The sequence below is a fragment of the Vulpes vulpes genome, chromosome 6, assembly GCF_048418805.1.
Source record: "Vulpes vulpes isolate BD-2025 chromosome 6, VulVul3, whole genome shotgun sequence".
NCBI lineage: Eukaryota > Metazoa > Chordata > Mammalia > Carnivora > Canidae > Vulpes > Vulpes vulpes.
Window position 1 is genome coordinate 57,262,666 of NC_132785.1, and position 21,389 is coordinate 57,284,054.

The 21,389-nt window shown below is 39.1% G+C and overlaps 1 protein-coding gene across 17 annotated transcripts in view; it reads left to right on the forward strand.

The window, feature by feature from the left end:
- Window positions 1-21,389, forward strand: part of MYO16 (myosin XVI) — a 591,124-nt gene that overhangs the window by 235,324 nt on the left and 334,411 nt on the right. For all 17 annotated transcript variants that reach the window (XR_012002051.1, XM_072761001.1, XM_072761005.1 and 14 more), the window contains 2 exons: window positions 1,723-1,847; window positions 10,413-10,538. Coding sequence is in view for 16 of the 17 variants with exons in the window: in XM_072761001.1 (XP_072617102.1) it covers window positions 1,723-1,847; window positions 10,413-10,538 (251 nt within the window). In the remaining variant the exon portion in view is untranslated. The remainder of the gene's footprint in view (window positions 1-1,722; window positions 1,848-10,412; window positions 10,539-21,389) is intronic.

A 21,389-nucleotide genomic window follows, 5' to 3' on the forward strand; every position in this document is an offset into this window, starting at 1 on the left:
AACATTTGTGGTTTCCTGCCTTGTTAAGGTTCCCCATTCTCACTAGTGTGAGGTGGGATCTCATTGTGGTTTTGATTTGTATTTCCTTGATTTGCCTCCTTTTTATTACAAAGAAAAACACTCCTAAATGAATGGCATGGAATCCAGGTAGCAGGAAGCTGAGTAAAAATGACAGCTCATGTCCATTGAGTGCTGGCCGCAAGCTGGATACTGTGCTCGGTGCTTTCTGTGTTGTAACTCATCCTCATAATAACTAGTGAAACAAAAATTATCAGCTCCATTTTGGAGATGGAGAAACTGAGGCAGGGGATAGGTTACCTTCTCCCATTGGCCCTAGAAGTGAGTACAAGACACAGCACTAAAACCCAGGCAACCTGACCCCTGAGGCCGGTGCTCTGATGTTTATCTGGGCTCTAAGAGAGACAAATTTGCCACGAGGCAGAGGTGCTGGGCTCTGAGGGGAAGATGGCAGCAGATGTAAACAGACTGAGTGCTCTCTGGCTATTATTGGTCAGATCCTATAAGTAGTGCCTATAGCTTCACTCCTTTGGGATATATATTATTTTCTGAGTGACTGTGTATGCAGAAGACCAGACAGGTTAAGTTCCTTTCCTAGAGTTGCCCCAGGGAGGTCAGCCACAGACCTGCATGGCCAGGGGATCCACCCCCGTGTTGGAGCTCTGGTCCCCTGCACCCTGCCCTCCTCCTCGTTTGTGGCACAGACCCAGTCAGATGAGACAGGGAGAGAGAGTATGTGCTCAGAAGAGAAGCTGGTTCATAGCAGCCACTGGCTGAGAGACAGATGTTGATCATCATCACCATCATCATCGTGATTACTTTCGCTGAGAATAAGGTGGATTGTTTCCCCTTAGTCAACACCTGTGATGTCTAGGAACCAATACGGGGAATGGGATGTATAAATGTGAAGATATGAGCTACTGTGGAGATTCATGATCACGAAAGCTCAGGTTAAAATAAATTCTGAACAGGGGTGAGCAGACCTGAGCTTCCCGTGGCCACACCTTCCTCGGTCAAGTCAGATGGCCAGTTCTTCACTCCGCTTTAGTTTACTTCTCTTTATTAACATGAATAGTCATGAAATGCTTTATTGGAGTATCTCTTTAAATGTATTTTGAAAGCTTTTGAGGTCTATGGGAGAGTTGTGAGAATAACATACACTTCATCCAGTTCCCCCACATCAACAATTTACACGGCTGTGCTAGGTTTCTCCAAACTACGGAGTCAGCGTGGCTACAATACTATTTACTAAACTATAGGTTTATTCGGATCTTTCCAATTTTCTCACCATAGGTAGTTTTCTGCTCCAGGATACTACATTGCTTTTAGAAGCAACTATTTTGGCCAGGAAATTAAAGAGAACAAAAACTGTATTTTATCACTCAATTCAGTTCAGTTCAAATACTTCGAGCAGTGCACCTTGATGATTTCTACTGAACCAGATATGCAGTGAGAGTCTGCCAGGTATAAGGCATCACATCACATCTTTGGGATATAATAAGAGGAAAATTATTCAAGACTATATTCTAGCTGAAAATAGAATGCATGCCGAGAAAAACAATTAAACAGACTTTGAGAATTCAAAATAGAAGAGGGACTTCAAAGAAGAACGTGTTGAAAGAACAGTAAGATAAAACTAAGGGTTGACCCCCAGCAGCTGAGAAGCATCTCTGCCTTCTGTTTGAAAGGCTGTTTTTCCCCTAGGAGTGGATCTGACCTCACTGCGCCAGATGAAGCTTCAGAGACCAATGAGCATGCTAACGGATGTCAAACACTTCTTATCTGGTGGCGGAAATGTTGATGAGAAAAATGATGAAGGGGTAACGCTGGTAAGTCTATGTAACTGACTCTGAAATATTGCTTACGTAGAGAATTTCAGTTGATTTCTACTACATAGAATTAGATACCATTAACTTGTAAAACTATCTCTTTTTCTGATTTAAAAGTACTACATATTTATTGTAAAAATCTTGAAAACACCTGAGTACCCAAAGAGCAAAACAGAAATCATGTATGTCACTGCTCAGAGAAATCCAGGGTTTCCAGGTTGGTGTATTTTCTTCAAGCCTTCCTTCAATGTATGTTTAAAATTTTAGAATAATTTTTGTGCATTACTTAGTGTGATTTTTGAAATAGAGCTTATAGGAGAATGTTTTCATTTTAATTTTAAAAGAAAAAATTATGGGTTACTCCAGTGAATGAATTTCTGAATCCAAGCAAAATCATGTCATTACTTTTTTTAAATATATAGCTGAAAGGCACAGTTGTGGTAATGTAAAAGAGAGTACAATTAAATTTGGATTAATTCTAATATAAGCATAATGTCTAATCATGAAAATAAAAATAATCATTTGGACTATAGACCCATAAAATGTACTGGAGCTGGGCATGCTGGTGTTAAAGTTAATTGTGGTGTATATAATGTATTGTGGCTCAGGGAAAAGATTGAGAAAAATTAAACTAGCAGATGGGAGTATGACCCTTGAAGCATGGGATATGTAGAAGTGTCTGGAACCAGAGATACTATTTTTACCATGGAAAAAATAAGATGTGAGGTTGAACACAGTAATGAGAGAAGTGACTAGTCTAAATGGGTAAAAGTGGTGTGAGACCTAGTACAATTTTAGATTTGTTAAATGCAAATCAATCACCTTGAGACATCCAATAGAATAATCTTCCTAGATATTGATTTTGGACTTTGAAATATAAATTTCAAAAGTCTATCAAAAACATAATGCAAAGTTATAATCAAAGAAAACAAAGCATGTTTAGAATTTATTGAAAAATCACACATTCAAATGGAAAAATATTGTAATTAACCTATTAAAGAGATATTTATTAATCACATCCTGTGAACAAAATAATAATGAACACCACAAAAGTCCTGTGTGGGCTCACATTTTGTTGTGGAGATACATAATATACAATATAAATGAGCTAAATATATAACAAAGGAGAAATAGTAAAGACAAAGACAATGACATGCTGAGTGTATTGTTGACATTTTAGAGACATACAGTTAAGATGTCACTGACAAAGAAATTCAAGTAATGACCTGAAAGAGGTCTGCACTCATTGCAGGTGTGCATGGGAGCATCCTAGGCTGAACATTGGTAGGTGCAAAGGCCCTGAGGCAGGTGTGTTGTGACTTGGAAATAGTACAGAGCTAAGCAGAATAAAGGAAAGGAGGGAGGTAGCTGGCCCAGATTGCACAGGGTCTGTGTACCTGTGTGAGGACTCTGTAGTTACTCTGTGATGGGAACACATCAGAGGGCTCTCAAGAGAGCCAGATATGGTCCTACTTCAGTTCTAAAAGCATCACTTTCTCTGACTGCTTTGTTAAGGATGGACTATCAAGGGGCAGGGCTGAAGCTGAGAGTTCAGTTAAGAGACTTTTCCGGTAATCCAGTGGTTGGTGGTGTGGACCAGACAAAGCTGCAGGAAGCTGAGAAAGTGAGAAGTGGTTAACTTCTGTCTGCATGAAAAGAAGATCCACTGGGATTTCCTGATGGCCATGTGGTAGGAGAGAAAGGACGACTGCAGAATGATTCCACGTGTGTTTAAGCTTGAACAACTGGAGTGATAGAGTTGACATTCAATGAGGAGAAGGCAGAGGACAAGGACAAAACGAGGTTAGAGCAGGAACAGCTTTGGAAACATAGAGCTACAGGTGCCCCTGAACCATCTTCTTGGAGATGTTGAGTTTGTGGTTGGATCCTGGAGTCTGGAACTCAGGAGCTGTCTGGACGGCAGAATCAATTTCGCAAACACTGACATCTATGTGACATTGAAAGCCTTGACCCTGGATGAAATCACAGATTTGATACAGAAGGAAGAAGAATTTTGGACCAAGCCATAGAGCTTAGGAAGAAGAGAACGATCCAGAAATGAGACTGGAGGGAGGAACTCCCAAGATGGGAGGAAAAGCAGAAGAATGAGATGTTTCAGGAGCCAAGGAACGCAAGTATGATGAGGAGGAAGATGAGGATAAGGAGGAAGTGGTTGACGATCAGATACCACTGAGGGGTCAAGTGATTGGAGATGGCGAATTGGCCATTGGATTTCATAATGTGGAGGTCACTGGTCTTCTCATCAGTGAGAAGAGAGAGGTGGGAGGCTCAAAATCTAGACTAGAGTGGGTAACGGTTCTTTTAACACTAATGTCTAACACAGAGCAGAAACCCAGTAGAACTTTGTTTCTCTGTTTGCCATCAAATATTACAACTTTATATTTCTTTTAAAAATACACTGCCAAATAAAAATAGTATGTTTCAAATACCACTAAACAAAAGGATCCACCTACTTCATTTGTCAAACTGTTGAATCAATAGAGAGTGATAAATTGCTATTGTGTTCAATCATCTTCAATTTTGACATTCTTTGTGACCTTTTTTTTTTATTGAGCAGAGAGCATAAACGTTGCAAATAATTGTTTTGTAATAACTAAATGATCATCTTTGAACTTTTTATAAGGAAAGTAACAGTGATCGGAAGGCAAGGAAGCTGTCCCTGGAAGATCACAGCATGTAGCAAGTGGCAGTTTAGATCAATTCTTGTGTCTGAATTGGTTAGACTATCATGTTAAGGACTGCCAACCCAGAGGTGTCCTCTGGATTGTGTGTTTCTGTCTCTTGTTGGTGGGAACAGTTGAGAAGACATTTGTTCACAAATTTCTGATCCTCAGTTGGAATATCATTGTGGTTCAAATTTAGGCATAATTTCCCACAAATTTAGGTTGTACAAAAAAGATAAAGCTACAATTAAAAAAAAAAAAAGGCCTGTTACAGAGCATATGAAAATGGGTTCCTGAATTCCAGCCCATATATGCTCTTCGAAAATCCTGCTGTAATGACTTTCAGATACATTATTAAGGTGCTAGTTCTTTACTCTTTTGTCACAGAATTTGATATATAATATCTGGCCTTGGGACACATTTACTTGGTTTGTTAGAAAAGAATTATTCATGATGTGCAAACATTAAGCAATTTTATTTTGTCTCCATTTGTTATTTCGGTGGTGCCAATTCATTCCTTACTTCTGGATTAAGGCTTAGCCAATGCCATCAGCTTTCTAGCCATTTTTAGGGAATAGACCCTTTATGGTTACTTTATGTCACAACACATAGCCTCAGTTTAGAGATCAGAGTGCCTGGTCCTATATAACCATGAAAAGTCCCAGCTTGTATGAAGTCAGGGTTCACTGATCTTTTTTATGCCTTATTACCTTCTAAACCTCTGGTGTAGCCATGGATTCCATGTCAGAATTGTGTTTTTAATGTGACAAAGATGGTGCCTCGAATTACAAAGAAAGCCAGTTATATGGAAACATCATAATCCTAATATTAAAATTAAATTTGTGATATGTAATGCATGTGCTTCTTTATTAAGGCACTAAGTAACAGATATAACATTACCATGATTTTAAGAGTAGATTTGAAGGTGGGTGATATTTGGAGGTGTATGCTATGACAGCAATGTTATAGGAGCATATTTCTTTTGATGATAGCAACATAGGTGTGTAGCCTAGGTTCACTATTGAAGAATTTGCTAAATTTCAGTTGGAGCTAGAAAAAAAACTAATCATTTTTTAGTTAAAACCCAACCAAGCTTGCAAATCCCCTGAATCTCTCCATAGATCCTGCAGGGGCTGGTGGGCTCAGGTGTTGAGGACCCTGATTTCAGTGAAATCTTGAACCTGCTGTGGCAGAGTGTTGCATCAGACTAGGGAGTCCATGGAAGGGAGGGCAGCCATGGACATCTGTTCCCCTCCAGCTGCTGCCTCTTCAGTGTCACCGAAGTTGAGAGAGAGGAGGGGAGGAGACAGATGGACAGGCAGAGACACAATGAGAGCTGGAAGGTTTTGACTTGACCTTCCTTGGGAGAGTGTCCTGCTCTCTGGGCAAGAAGCTGACCCCTTCGCTTGTGAGGATGTGGATGTTCTTCAGATGTCACCTCTCCACCGCCCATCGCTGGGAACCTCCAGATGGTCCTTGACACCTGCCTCAGCTCTGGGGAGTCAGGGGCACCCCAGCCTGTCTCTGCTGAGCCAAGCTTGCTCTTCAGGCATCCACCTGAAATAGAACTGAAAATGAACATGGCTTGTCCCTGGAAAAACCTCCCTGTGTTTGCTTTTTGCCCATGCAAACTCATGAGTGCAGATGGATGCCAGTGTACCAGTGACTCCCCATCCCTGCACACTGAAGCAGAGAACCAGACTACTTCTTGCCCTATGCTCTTTCTAATCAGGAATCAAAACCGGTAACAGTGTCTCTGCCAAACTCCCAGGGAGACCACTTCTGTCAGTGGTCACCAAAGCCAAGCTCTCTTGACTTGGATTAGGGAGAAATCCAGCCCCCCCCCCCCCACACACAAAAATTTCCCACATGTTCAGTCAGTCAGTCTTATCTCTCATTATGCCCTCAGTTTAGAGGTAGAGCTCGCAAGAAATCTAGGCAGGGGTGCCTGGCTGGCTCAGTAGGTAGAGCATGCAACTCTTGATTCTAGGGTTGTAAGTTCCAGCCCCATGTTGGGCGTGGGTGTAGACTCCTTAAAAAAATAAAACATTTTAAAAAAGTAAGTCAGCTTTTGGACAGCTGTTTTCAAATGTCCATATGTGGTCTCACTTTTAGATATGTACTATCTTCATAGTGAAAACTGTGGTGAGAAAAATCCTCTGTTAATCTATTATAAGACTAGAATTGGAGAAAATTTGAAGTTATTGGTTCAAAATTGGGACTAATTCCTATAGGCATTTGAAGAGCTATTCCTCAAGATTGATTTTCATTTACTCCCCACATAATTTTCATCAGTATTTGACATGAACCTCAGAGTGACCTTCCAGCGGTAGAGTGGCAGGGGTCACACATCGTAAATAAGACCACATTCAATGGAAATATATTTTAAATTTTACACATAGATTCTTTGTAAAAATTAGATTCACAAGAATAAGACTGAGTGAGTGACTTAACAATGAAGACCCAGGTTCCATGTTACACAATCAAAAGGGGTTAAATCTGGGTGGTGAAAGCTCTTCCAACATACAAATGGGGGAAAAAACAGAAAGGGAAATACTGAGATCATTGACTACAACAAAAATTAAAATGAACATTTATGCATCAAATAATGAGCCCAATGAAGAGGCAGATAATAAACCAGGAATAATACTTGCAACAGGTCTTTCAAAGTGTTAATAGTTTTAAAATATTACGTAGATTCATATGAACGAAAAAGATCATCTGTCAATAGGAAACTAATACAATCAATTCACCAAAGAAAATACAACTACCCTATAAATACATCAAGGAGACCCACTGGTAGGACTTAAGCACATTGAAATTATTTGCAGTCATTTTAAAAATACGCAGTGCTGAAGACCAGAGCTTAGTGTCTGTGAGGGAGAGTCCCTCCACACACTGCTGGATGGGGTGTGAATTGGCACCAACATCCTGGAACTCGGTGCGGCAGGGTATGTAAATATGTTGAAAGAATGTTCATTATTTTAGAATAACTGTTCTATTTCTGGGAATTTATTAGAAGGAAAATACCAGAGAAGCAGATATAGGGATTATCCACACAAAAATACAGCAAATACATAAAAGCCCAATAATTAGGAACTGGTCAGGTAGGATGATCCTCAGTCTGAGCTCCATCACTTCACAGATGTGACTTCTGCTGGTTGATCATTCTCTCTGTCTTGACCCCAGCCTCTCCCACCACCTATATGAGGAAAAGGCTGTTTCCATGAGGATTGCACTACCGCAGACTTCTAACTGGGGTCTGGGACTCTTGTGTGTTTTCACATCTGAAAGGTTCTGGGACCTGAGGATGGTTTTGATGAGTAGAAGGAGGCTACACGCCATGCTTAATACACACCACTGTGCCTTCACAGCTAGTGTGCCCGGGGAACGCTGAAGCAAGTGTGTAAATGGTGTGCATCTTCCAGAGTCGGATGTTCTAATACAAGATAAGGAAACTGTTGGGGAGGGGGTGGTTTACGGGAAGAAGAAAGATGCTGTATTTAAACCAATAAATTATGGGACAAACCAAGGTTTGTTAGAAGCACTAGTATTGTGCTCTTACCCTGGTGGCCTGGTCAGCTCGGGTGTCCACTGCCCTTTGCTGTTTCAGAGTATCAGTGCTGGAGAATGCAGAAGAACGTAGCTTCAGCCCATGGGGCCAGGCTCCCCTGGGCCAGTTGCCTACATTAACTCATCCCAGCTTTTGCAGCTGCAAAACCAGGACAGTGATAACTGATCACAGGCTGTACAGGCTAGGGGGAATAATGATAACTTTTAGGGGCGGTGTTTGCGAAGCTGCTCTGAAACCTTGTCCTGCCTTGTAACTAGATAGGTGATTTCCAACTTGCCGTAATTTTCCAGAACTGTCCTTTTGCAATTGTCCTTCCAAGAAGCTGCTAATTGTCTACAGAAACAACAGCTGCCTCTGTGTTTCTCATAAGACCCCATAAAATAGCAGGAGAGGAGTAATCTAAGACACCACAGTGATAAGCACTTTCACGCTTTGGTGCCTAACATCTTCCAGCAAATGTCAGGACAGGGCAGGGATATAACTTCATTTCAGAAAACAGACATTTTTTAAGCTCTAACTTAGTGATGAGAAATGTCCCCTGGGGTGTCTGGAGGCTTGTTTATGGATTCAGAAGTTGAATGCCTGTAGAATCAAGGTAAAGGCTCTAAGCTCTTAATATTTTACTCTGATGAATTTTTAAAATTCTGTTATCTCTTGTAAAGAAGTAGAAAGACTCAAAGTCAGGGGTTTTTGCTGTCCTTTTGAGATTACCTAGGATTGAATTTGTCTGCCTCCAGAGGTGTCACTGGGAGCTCATGCTTTGGATTGCTTTTCTACCCAGTGAGCCAAGACTTTCCTTCTAGTCTTTTCCTTGAAAACAGTGCCTGAGATGGCGGGACCCGGAGTTAGGCTGAATTTGAAATGGTAGAACCCAATTTTTGCCCCGTGGAAAGCAAGTCTTCTCATTGAGGAATTTATCCTTAATGACAAGTGAACTTGCCTTTGTGACTATCAGGTGCTAAGCAACAAATGGACAGCTCTTGGTGCAGTTTTGTATTAAAAGTGGAAACCTTCCCAGATACAGATGTTACTGCACACAGATCAGAGTAACCTTTGAATCATTATCTGATCATTCAAGTAATGTAGACTAAATTTAGGAGCAAGTGAAAGATTGGTTTTCTAGGAGAACAAATGTATAAAGTTATATTTTTCTAAGAAACTTGTGGGTATTTTATCTTGGGACTGTTGGCGAGACTATTAACAAGGTAAATTCTTTGTTTAACGAGGTATGAGAAGATTGATATGAAACAATCTCTTAATGTTTATGCCTTAAATTAGACAAATATATTTGTTCTTTCGGTGCAATGAAGTATCAGAAATAAGCATGGAAGTACACGCTATATATTTAAAGAGCATGATTAAGTCCAAAGGTGGAAAAGCAAATGTTTTTGCTGAATGTTATTAATATATATGTACACGTATTTAATAAGTCCTTTGACTTTATTGTAATTTTATCTTTGTAATAAAAACAGACAGAAAGCTACAAAAATCCAATGCTACAAAACCAAGAAGAAATCATTGGTTTTACTACTTTTGTATTCTTTTTTCTTTTTCCTTCTTCATAGCTTCATATTAAGATGTTCATGAAATCAATTAAGTAGTTACTAAATAACATAATTAAATTGGGTATGATGATCATTTACTTACAAATCAAGGCTGCTGTGTTAGAAACAGGAATTATCTCATCTGAAAGCCCAAATCATTCTCCAAACCCAGATCTCCTCATTACAATGAGCATGCTCCTAGGGCTTCATGCTTGAACCTCAGGTTGCATTTGCAAACTAAACTGGGAGCGTGTTCAAGTGACAGGTGCATGATCATTTTAGGTCCAGCAGGATTAACTTATCCGGTGTGCCTGCCCCATTACCTGTTCCAGAGCATCAAAATGTTCACATTTCCTGCTGTCATTTATGTCCTCGAATCTCCTCCAGTCACATCAAATACAGGGCTAGAATTTCAGAGCCACTCACTACATGTTTGACTTTTGGGCAAGAAATGGTAAAGCGATCGATTATTGTATTTTGTATTTAAAAGTATTCAGATTATAGTAGAAAGGATGCCACAGAGGGAAATTGAAATTATATGAAAAAGTGTTCAAAGTCAGAAGGAAAATAATAATGAAGCCATAAACTTTTGTTTAAAGAACAATGATGTCCACTTATATTAAAAAATAAAATGCATGTATGTTCTTTTTTAAAAGTTATTTTTAGATTTAATATTTTATTAGCTCTCTTTAAACCACCGAATAAATTGTTTCGATGTTCCTGATTTTTTAAAGTTACATAAGAAAATATTTCTTTATTGCAGTTACATATGGCATGTGCAAGTGGCTACAAGGAGGTGGTGTCTCTTCTCCTCGAACATGGCGGAGACCTCAATATAGCAGATAATCAATACTGGACACCACTCCATTTGGCAGCAAAGTATGGCCAGGTAAAGTGATCTCCTAAATTATTTTTAAAAAATAATTATACAATTAATGCATCATTTCATATTTAATTTTTTTATTTCAAATTTATGTACTGGTCAGTATGAAATTTAACTTTTTTTTTTTTTGAAATTTAACTTTTAATGGCATTCTATTAGTCAACAAATATTTTTTATGGTTGAAAGAAAACATGTTTTAGAAGAATACATAAAACATACATTCCTTGGGAATCTGCATATTATAGTCAAAATTGTTGGAGAAATAATACAAATTCATAAATATTTTTCAAATAATGGACTTATTATTTCTTAACGTTCTATAGTCCTCATTTAGTTTATAATTTAATGATTTGTTAACAATTCTATTTGTTCTCTATAGTTAGTAGAAGTAAAGCAAAATTACATTTTATGTTTTAGTCTTTCATTCTAAATTATATTTCATCTTAATGAATGAGGAATTAATAGCAGATTTTTTTCCCTCTGAATTGATTTTTGGCCATAGCTAATACAACTTGAGTTAGTATCGTGCAAATTACTCTCTCACCAGGTATCATTATATTATAAGGAGGAAGCAAACTGACTTTTAAACAATTTTATGTGGCTGAATGTGACAGCAGTGTTTATAATAACTGATTAATATTGAAATCTATTTATGCAACACACAGTATTCTGTGCTGGAGAAAGCCTGAGTAATTCTATTTTAGAAGAGAATTCATTGTTACATAAATATGGAGTCTTGGGTTAAACTTGTTGATTCTCAAACCTTGGCCTGGGGATAACAATCACACCCGTTAAGTTCATAGTAAGTTAAGTCTCTTAAGTACTAACTGGTATGCAAAATACCGATCATAAAATCTGAGTACTGTAGTTGAAATAATTGAAACCATTTGCATTTCACACTACTTTTTAAGACTTTTAAAATTTATTTATTTGGGAGAGAGAGAGAAAGAGAGAGAGTGTGAGCATGAGCAGGGAGGGAGGGCCAGAGGAAGAGAGAGAAGCAGGCTTTCTGCTGAGTAGGGACCCCGATTCCAGGGCTTGATCCCACAACCCTAGGATCACGACCTGAGCTGAAGGCAGCTGCTTTACAAATTGAGCCACCTAAGTGCCCTGCATTTCATGCATTTTAGAAAAAAACCATTGTTTAGGAAAAGTCTTTTAAAATAATAAAAGCATTATTTGCTTTGACAACATTTGCTGTGTGAAAAGGTTCATTCCTTCAATCAGTGTTTCTAACAAGCTCTTTATTAAGTTCCCCAAACTGTGTTTTAATCAAGTGAATGTGTGAGTAAATGGATAGGTTAAGGGCACGAGGCTGCAGGTGGCTGAAGTTGTTGGTCCCAGGAGTCCAGGAGCCCCAGTTCCTCCCAGTAGATCATAGGAGTATTGGGGAATCAGTAACCTTGGTACACACATTGGTGCTGCATTTCTAGCCCCCTACTGCATTGGAGGATGCTGGGTGTGAGGTTTTGTCTTTAGTAAAAAGTAGAGAAGCACACATAGAAGCAAGTATGTTTTTCTAGAACACAACCTGTTGGTCTGTGCTGAAGAAATGGTAATCAGTGAATTATTAGAACATGCTCATCATAGTCAGGGCTCCCTCTGGAAGGAGCTAAATCTGCAAGGGAGCAAGAGCTTGGTAAATGCAACAGAATGCTACTTATTACAACTCAATTAAGGGTTTCATTTTACCCAATTTTTCTGACTGGATTTTTAGATTTGGGATCAAGAATCCTTTCAAAGAATACAAATTGGTTCCATTTAACCACTTTCATAAGATAATTAGGGATCCCTGGGTGGCGCAGCGGTTTAGCGCCTGCCTTTGGCCCAGGGCGCGATCCTGGAGACCCGGGATCGAATCCCATGTCGGGCTCTCGGTGCATGGAGCCTGCTTCTCCCTCTGCCTGTGTCTCTGCCTCTCTCTCTCTCTCTGTGACTATCATAAATAAATAAAAATTAAAAAAAAAAAAAAAGATAATGTTCTCTGGGGGAATTGGGCTAGATTTAACAGGTTTTATTTAAAGACATGCCTTGGACAAAATATATCACTATTTCTGTTATTAGACATTTAAATAATTTTTATCAGAAGCTGGTGTGTGGTTTTTGTTTTATTTGATTGCATGACAAATGAAATATTTGGTATGAGGTGGTGTATTTTATTTGTTGCTGTATTTTTTGGTTCTGTGGTTTCCATTTTTTTTAAATTGAAACTTCTGTATCTTTGATGGAATTTCCTATTTTTTCATTTGTTTTGGAAGGATTTGTAGTTGTTTGTTGAAGCATTCTTATGAGAGCTGCTTTACCATCATCATCAGATGATTCTGGCATGATTTATCTTGTTGTTGTCATCATCCTTTCTCAATCAAGCTGTGACTTCTTGATCTTGGTGTGACAAGTGATTTTTTAATTGCATTTTGGAAACTTCAGCTATTGTGTTAGGAGAATCTTGGTCTTCTATAAATCTATTTTAGTCAGCCTGTGTAAGTTTGGCAAGCAGGACCTGGTCTACTCCAATGGGTTGTGGTTCCAATGAAAGGTTAATTTTCAGACACTTTAAGGTGCCATTTTGGTCCACTTGGCTTATCTTGTGTCCCTGGGGTTCTCACTGCTTTCTTCTAGTGCCCCCAAAGGGGTGGAAGAGGTTTTCTCATGTGAGACTACTTCTTGTCTCGGGGTGAGGTGAGGGATTTCCACAGGGGCAAAAGAGTTTTATGGCTGGGGGCCTGTTGTGGTCGTATGCTCCCTCTTGTACCTGCCTCCTCCCAGCTACTTTTGCCTCTCATCGGGGAGAGGAGTCTCAGCTCCATGGAAGAAGAGTGCTTGCCATGGCACTTCATATTAGCAGATCCTGGTGCTAGACTCACCTGAAGTTGTCTGAGGAACACAGTTGGAATGTGGGAGGGATGCATCAACCAAGCCCTCTTCTGCCACTAAGTTGGGCTGGGAAATACCAGTCTGGGCCAAACTTTGATTGGGTGAGGTTCCTGTCTGTGGTTCCTCCCTTTTGCAGGTCCTAAGCCAGTTTACCTTACTCCTTCCCTCTTCAGAGTCCTTGGGTTTACTGTAATTAGCAGGGAAGATCAAGAAAGAGCCACTCTAAGTTGGAATGTTTTAAAACAGCTGCTGTGTTCCAAAAGAACTCCTTACTTCTGAAAGCATCCTGAAGCTTAATAAAGAGTGACAAAAGAAAGTTAATTTATGATTATTTTCACATGAAACCCATCTGTGGGCAGAAGAGAAATGGAGATGCATTTATGCAACTTCTATTCTAAAATGTCTACTGGGATTTTTGATTCTGTGTGTTGAACATGTCTCAATGTGACTGAATATTACTGACTCATATTTTGAAAGAATATCTAGATGTTTCTGTTCCACTTCCTGGAAGCTATATTGCTAAGGCAGCAAGAATTAGCACTGTCAGAAATTACATCCATTAGGCAATAGGATGGAGCTCCAGATCCTTTTTCCAGTAGTGTGCCTGTGATGTTAGAGGACAGGAATTCTGTGTGAAAATAAGGAATTGACTTTTCAGGGGTACACAGGAAACTCTACAGAAATGGGAAGTTTTACCCAAGAACCTACATTTTTAAAATAAGATTTTATTTATTTATTCATGAGAGACACACAGAGAGAGGCAGAGACAGAGGCAGAGGGAGAAGCTGACTCCTTGTGGGGAGCCTGATGTGGGACTCGATCCTAGGACCCCAGGATGACATTCTGAGCCGAAGGCAGATGCTCAACCACTGAGCCACCCAAGTACCCCAAGAAACTACATTTTTAAAGTGCCTACCATTGAGCTTTATTATAGGATCCTGTTAAAAAACAGGATCAGAGTCTGATAAAATTTGTATCATGGAAAGAGACATTTTATATAACCATGACACAAGACTAATGAATATATTAAACTAATAAGATGGGTTAGCTATATGGTTTAAAAATATGGCATTTGGTTTTAGTAATGAAAGTAGATTTTTTAAAAGGATTTTATTTATTTATTTATTTGAGAGAGAGACAATAAGAGAGCACAAGTGGAGGGAGGGACACAGGGAGAAGGATAAGCAGACTCCCTGCTGAGTGGGGAACCTGACGTGGAGCTTGATCCCAGGCAGACTCTTAACCAAATGAGCCACCCAGGCACCACATGAAAGTAGATTTTTAACGTGTTTCATTTACACAGTTATATTTAACAAAAAAAAATGTTTCGATATATACCAAGCATGATACCTGCCATGCCTTGATAATGTATGACTATATGGACTATAAGCCCAATATAATGGCCACTTCGTTCCTAAGGCTTCCTGGAGATTCCCATCTCACACAAGTTGTAAGATAGAGGAATGATTAATGAATAACGCAGGGAGAATTCATGGATAGCAGTGCTCTCACCCCATTACTTGCCATTTTTGAACAATTTTTCAAACTTTGGGTTTTCTAAATCTATGTGTTCAGTCTAGAGAAAGAGTTACAGACTTATATGGGAAATGTGACCCAGAGCTATGTTTACTTTGCAAGATGCAGACTGATCAAGATTGATGTTTTTATTACCACTTCTTCAGTGCACCAGTTATATTTCTAACGCTGATCATTTATTAATGATAAGTGAATTAAGAAACACTTTACAATTGCTCCATTTATTTTTTCAAAACCAGCTGAAAACCATTTGACCCCAACTTTTTAAAAAGTGACTTTTTAAAAAATTATTTCTTGTATCTCCCAGACACTTCCCTACACAAACACTGTATTTCATTCTGCCTATCCAAGTGATTAAGCCAGCTTTGTTCTGAGGAACATGGCCTTCTCACTGGCTCTGAGCATAGCTCTACCACTGGCTGGCTGTGTGAACCTAACAAGCCTCACTGATTCTTCTTCCATACAGTCTGGCCCCAGGGTCTTCAATCAATGAGAACTATCAACCTCTGGTAAAAGGGGGATTTTTACACAGCTCAGGAGATTCTGGGGAATGATGAAGGCAGATGCATTAGACGTGTGTTAACAACAGTTGGTGTGTGTCCTGGTTAATTGATCCAGTTGTTACATTTGTACAGACAAATGTCTGACACAAAGGTTTCCAGAAATGGCCATTTATCATGTTCAAATGAGGCAGATTTAAAAGCTAATGTCACCTTTATCCTCTGCTTCTCTATGAAATGACTAGCCATTAGTTCCGTATTTTCTAAATCCTTACACATTTTAGTACCAAGAATAGATCTGAAGATCACATGTGTCTATTCCATTTTGCTCCACTAGGCCTGTTCAGGTGGAGTCTCCATCAAAATGTAAGCTTTGAGCAGTGAGGGCTGTTTGCTTGCCCTCTGTGCTCAGTGTCCAGCCAAGTAACCAAAGGAATTGAAAGTATCAACCAAAGTATCAGAGGCAGAGGGTTTTTTTTTCTGTTAGAATATATGATACCAAACCCAAAATAGTATTCTTCAATTCAAACTAAAAAGACAACTATATTAATAGATTATCTATATTAATAGATTTTGAGTAAATTGTATCTCAATTATTTTGTCAGGAAAATCCCATCTGATATATAGAATTATATTTAAAAACTATTAACTGTGAAGATGCCATTTAATATTCAATTTGGAAATAACTAAGAAATAGGTTTCATCTGAATATCAATTTATATGGATGGAAGATTTATAACTCTCTAAAGAAATTTACTGTAAATAAAAATATCTCAGTTTAGAAAAAAAGCTTTAGAAATGCTAACATTTTAAAAGATTAATGGCATTTTTGAAAAAGCTTTAGAAATGCTAACATTTTAAAAGATTAATGACATAGCAATTTCACTTTCTTACAAATACCTTACAATTATAAATACCTTTATGGAGAAGGTAGTTCGTAATTTATAGCAGTTTTTCTTACTGACATTTATACTGGGATGGCATATATTTTTTAACACTTCCTTTTATAAATATGTTAACTTTCCAGTGAGAAAAAGGAGATTCTTGTTCTTGTCTACAACTGGGACCTGAATAATTTATGTGACCAGTGTCTTTGGTTCCACAGTTCTTTCATGAGTCGTATGTACAATAAAATTTGATTCTAGCCTTGGACATATTTTTGGTGTTTCTAATAGGATTGGTCAACACTACAACAAAAGACAAGAAAGTAACTTCACTGATGCTAAAACCAAAGTATCCTTCCCTTCAAAAGTATTTTGTATCACACAACCTGCATCTCCTGATGTTCAAAAGAATCTTTTGTATTCTCAAAAAATATTTTTACCCAAGTTCATAAGTATTGAGAGATACTGAGAGGGTTTATTAATTATTATTAATATTATTTATTTATTTATTTATTTATTTATTTATTTATTTACTTTGGGCAAACATAAAGTCACTCCCTGGTTTTCCTCCCATTGCTCTGAGCACTCAGCATTGACAGCTCTGTGCTCTGTGCAGGGTCCCTCTCTCAGTGTTTACACATCTTTAGGGAATCTCCAACCCTGCAGCTTTGAGACTTCCATGCCCATGTCTCCCAGAGCTGCCTCTGTTTCCCTCTCACTTTGCAGACCCCTGAGGACCACTGCCCAGTGGGTGATCTCTACCAGCCTTCCCTCCAACTGGACTCCTGTACAAAGGGAATGATCAGTTCCTTTCTCGACCCCAGCTGTTGTCCTTTCTAGGTGTCATCATTTACTCACCACAAAACTGGGTATCATCCTTCCTCCTACCTCTCCATCTTCCAGTATCTAATAACTGCCCCCTACCTAGGAATGGCTTGGGGCTAAGGTGAGGTGTAATTACAGCTCCTACCCTATCCAGGGCAACACCATCCCTACCTGGGGATTGACCCACCACCAGCCTGTTGCATCACAACTCCTTTTGCACATGTAAGCTTTGTCAACACAGGTGTCCTCACAGTGTCTCCCCACAACATCTTCTGCACTCCTGGGGATAGGAAACACACACTCCATAACACAGTTTGGGAGTCTGTGTGCCTGGGCTTCATTCCCTAACCTCTCCCCCACCAGATTGGAGCATGTAGCCACACTCGACCACTTCCAATTTCTGGACTGTGCCATTGTGTACCTCCTTTCATGCTCTTCCTGAAATTGTCAAGTGGCTCAATCTTACATGGGGGACCACACGGAGATGCCACTTCAGTGACTGCCTCTCCCAGTTACCCGAATTCCAGTGAGGAGGCTCCCTCATATATCCAGTGTGGCCCCTGTGTCTCTTGAACACATCAGTCATCACAGAGCCTGCAATTGCCCCTTCATTTGTCCCCACTGCCCTCCAGTCTTGTGACAAATGAGTGTGTGGACAGAGCCCTTTCTTATCAGCACAGGGACCGACCTAGGACTGGCAGTTCTGTTCATTCACGAATGAGGGAGCCCGAATCTACCCTGGAGTGGCAGGTGCCTGTCTGTCCAGCCGACAGTGACTGCATCTACGCAGTGGGGTCTCGAGCCCATGAGCCTACATGCATACTGGCTGGCCAATGGGAGGGATGGTCCCTAGATGCACGTGTCTGTCACCAGTGCCCCAGAAGAATGGCATGCAGGCAGAGAGAGTCCAGCCAAGGGTGGGCAGCATGGACAACATCTGTTGGGTAGCATAAGAGGTCATCAAGGAGTCTGACCGGGAGGAGATGCAGGAGAAGGAGGCTGCCACGTAGGAGGGAAGAGGGATCATCCCTGGAAGGATAATCAGATACAGGCAGGATTGGAGAGCCTGTGTTCTCAGGGATGGAGGCAGAACTCGTGTGTCTAATGTGAAATCACAGTTGGATCACAAACTGGGTAACAATTTATTAAATGGTTTTGTATTTTATGCCTGAAATCCTTCAGGGGTTTCTGAGTTGGAGGCATTTACCCATTATAATGTAGAGCTTGCACCAGTGAGGTAGGAGATGCATGCTGGGAGTTCTGGGACCTTTAACACTCCAGTTTCTTATTATTTCATTAAGTGAAATAGCGTCTCAACTGGAAACCAGCTATGTCCAAACACTCATTGCTTATTGTTCAACTTTTTAAAGAGGTCATTTAAATGACCATCATGGAATTAATTTTGCTAAATTCATCCAAACTGAAGGACAGCTCTCTAAAGAATGAAGTCCATATGCAGCGAAACTTGCATGGATTTAAATTTCAGCTTAAGTACATTTTCTATTAGCCACACAGGGTCTCCTTTTACACACTCATCACCCCCCTACACACACACACATACACACACACACACAGTCACCATATCCTCTGGAGCCTTCGGTGATTATAAACGTTCTTGTCCTACTGGTGACAGATTCTTACTGGATTACACACTCGACTTAGTCACATTTGAAGCAGTTTACCTGAAGGTGTTTTGCGAGGGTAAAGCAAATGTTCCAGAGGAGAGAAATTGCAATTAGCACAGGCCTGTTTAATTTAGTTCTATGCCATGCCTCCCTGATTTCTGATGGGAGGCACATGGGAAATACTCTAAAAAAAGAAAGGAATTCTCCAAATGAGAGAAGTTTCCTTCTTCCACACATGAGTGCTTTATTTTTATGGGCCTGAAATAATATGAAGTGGCTTTTATTGCTAAAGATTCTTCTGTAGGAAACATTTTGCTTTTATTCCTTCGGTGCTGTCTGTCTGCACTTTTGGTTGAGAGAAGTGTTTTGCTAAGAGATTGCACAGGTTTCTCTTTGGAGTCTGGACGCACTGAATTGAATTTGGAAATGCAAAGCAATTGTTAGACGCTGATACCTGACATTTTTTGCAGAGATATGAAAGCGTTTAGGTTTATGACTAGTCTTTCAATCTGTGAAAACTGAAGGCAGTCTTAGCTAATTTGGGGCGTTTTCCCCTTTTCTTCTTCCTTTACTTCCTTTGTCCTTCTCTCTCTCCTGCTTTTCATCTCTCTTCTTCTTCTCTTTTGTGTGGTTTCAATGCAAGCACATCACTCTCATCTTTAATATAAAACGAAACTCCTTCCTATGCCAATTTTAATGTCCTAGGAATATGCCCTCTATATTTTATCTTTCATACTTCAAGAGTATCTCTTTCTTTAGTAAACTATTTGGAAATAAAAATAAACTACGTATAAGCACTCTGCTGTAACATAATTTAAATGTTATTGATATAATTTGTGTTCTATGAAACCAACACTCTGGGAAAGCTAACAATGAGCAGACTATTTAAAATCTAATTAAATTTTTAATGAGAATACTAATAAGAACAGTCATTGGTGGGTGGGGAGATGCCTCTGTGTGCAGGATGCAAAGCTTCGTGTGTGGGGAGAATACCATAGCACATGTTACAAGAGCAAAACCCAAGATTGGAAAAACCAGTCTCGTTCTCATTACTATAATAAAGCAAAAAATGGAAACAAAGACAAAATTGAGAAAGGAGACAGAAGGTTAAGAATAACAAAGGAGGGCAGCCTGGTGGCTCAGCGGTTTAGCGCTGCCTTCAGCTCAGGGTGTGATCCTAGAGACCCGGGATCAAGTTCCCTGTCAGGCACCCTGCATAAGAACAATTCCAATTAAAAGCCTAAACACTTTCTTTTAGAAATTGAAAAGTTCATTCTAAAACTTTTTTAAAGATTTTATTTATTTGTTGATGAAAGACAGAGAGGCAGAGACACAGCTGGTGTCTATCCAACTCGATTTAAGAATTTGAATGAGAATATTCAGTTTCTTTACTCAGCAGAACATTAGTAGAGTGCTACTCAGGTTCTGTAGAAAAACAAACAGTAATTAAATAATAAGATGTTATTTTAATGTCCTTCTTTCAATAATATTGGCTTCTTTTTTTAAAAAAAAAAGATTTTATTTATTCATCATGAGAGACACAGAGGAGAGGCAAAGACTTAGGCAAAGGGAGAAGCAGGCTCCCTGTGGGAGCCCAATGCAGGCCTCAATCCTGGACCCCGAGATCATGCACTGAGCCTAAGTAAGGGAGACACTCAACCACTGAGCCACCCAGGTGCCCCCACTCTAAAATTTGTATGGAGATACAAACTACCTATATAGACAAAATTATCTTAAAAAATAAGAAAATTACAGGCTTTTTTCAAGACTTACTATAAGTGTTTTACTTAAAAGATTTCAATATTGGCTATAAAGCTACACTAATCAAGATAGTTGGGGAATGCAATAAGGATAGACAAATACATCAATGAAACATAGAATAGTCTAGAGACAGGCAGGGACATATAAAGTCAATTAATATTCTACAAAAGTACCAAAGCAATTCAGTAAGAGAAAAAAGTCTTCAAGAAATATTGATAAAAAACGGGTGGGTACTGGACCAAAATAAATTTGAGCCTTTTTATGCCATTTGCAAAAACTCGCTTGAGAGAGACTGCAAGTATAAAAGTTAAAATTATAAAGCATTTGGGAGAAAATATAGTATGATATTGTCATGAGCTTTGAGCTGACAGAGTTATTTGAACATAAAGAGGCTAACTGCTAGTAGAAAAAAATACAGATGTTGTACTCTAACAAAAGCAAAAGTTAAAGTATTCTTCTGTTCTTAGAAAAACATTTTAAAGAATATGAGTAGGCAAGCCATAGAACAGGAGGAAATATTTGTAATACACATATCTATCTGACAAATATCTCTGGAACACATAAAGAGCACAGATCACTTATACAAAGATAAACACTCCAGTGATAAATGGGTGAAGAAGTCTTGAATAGACAGTTCACCAAAGAACATTTAGGAGGGGCTGCTAAACAGAGGGAAAGGTGTTCAGTATCCTTTGTCATCTCAGAAATAAGTTAAACTAGACTGAGCTATTACTTCATGTCCAGTATGATAGCTAAATTTTTAAAAATGTCAATATCAAATGTTGGAGAGAATGTGAATCTAGGCATATGTAAAAGCACAATAACAATTTTTTTTAAAGATTTGATTTATTC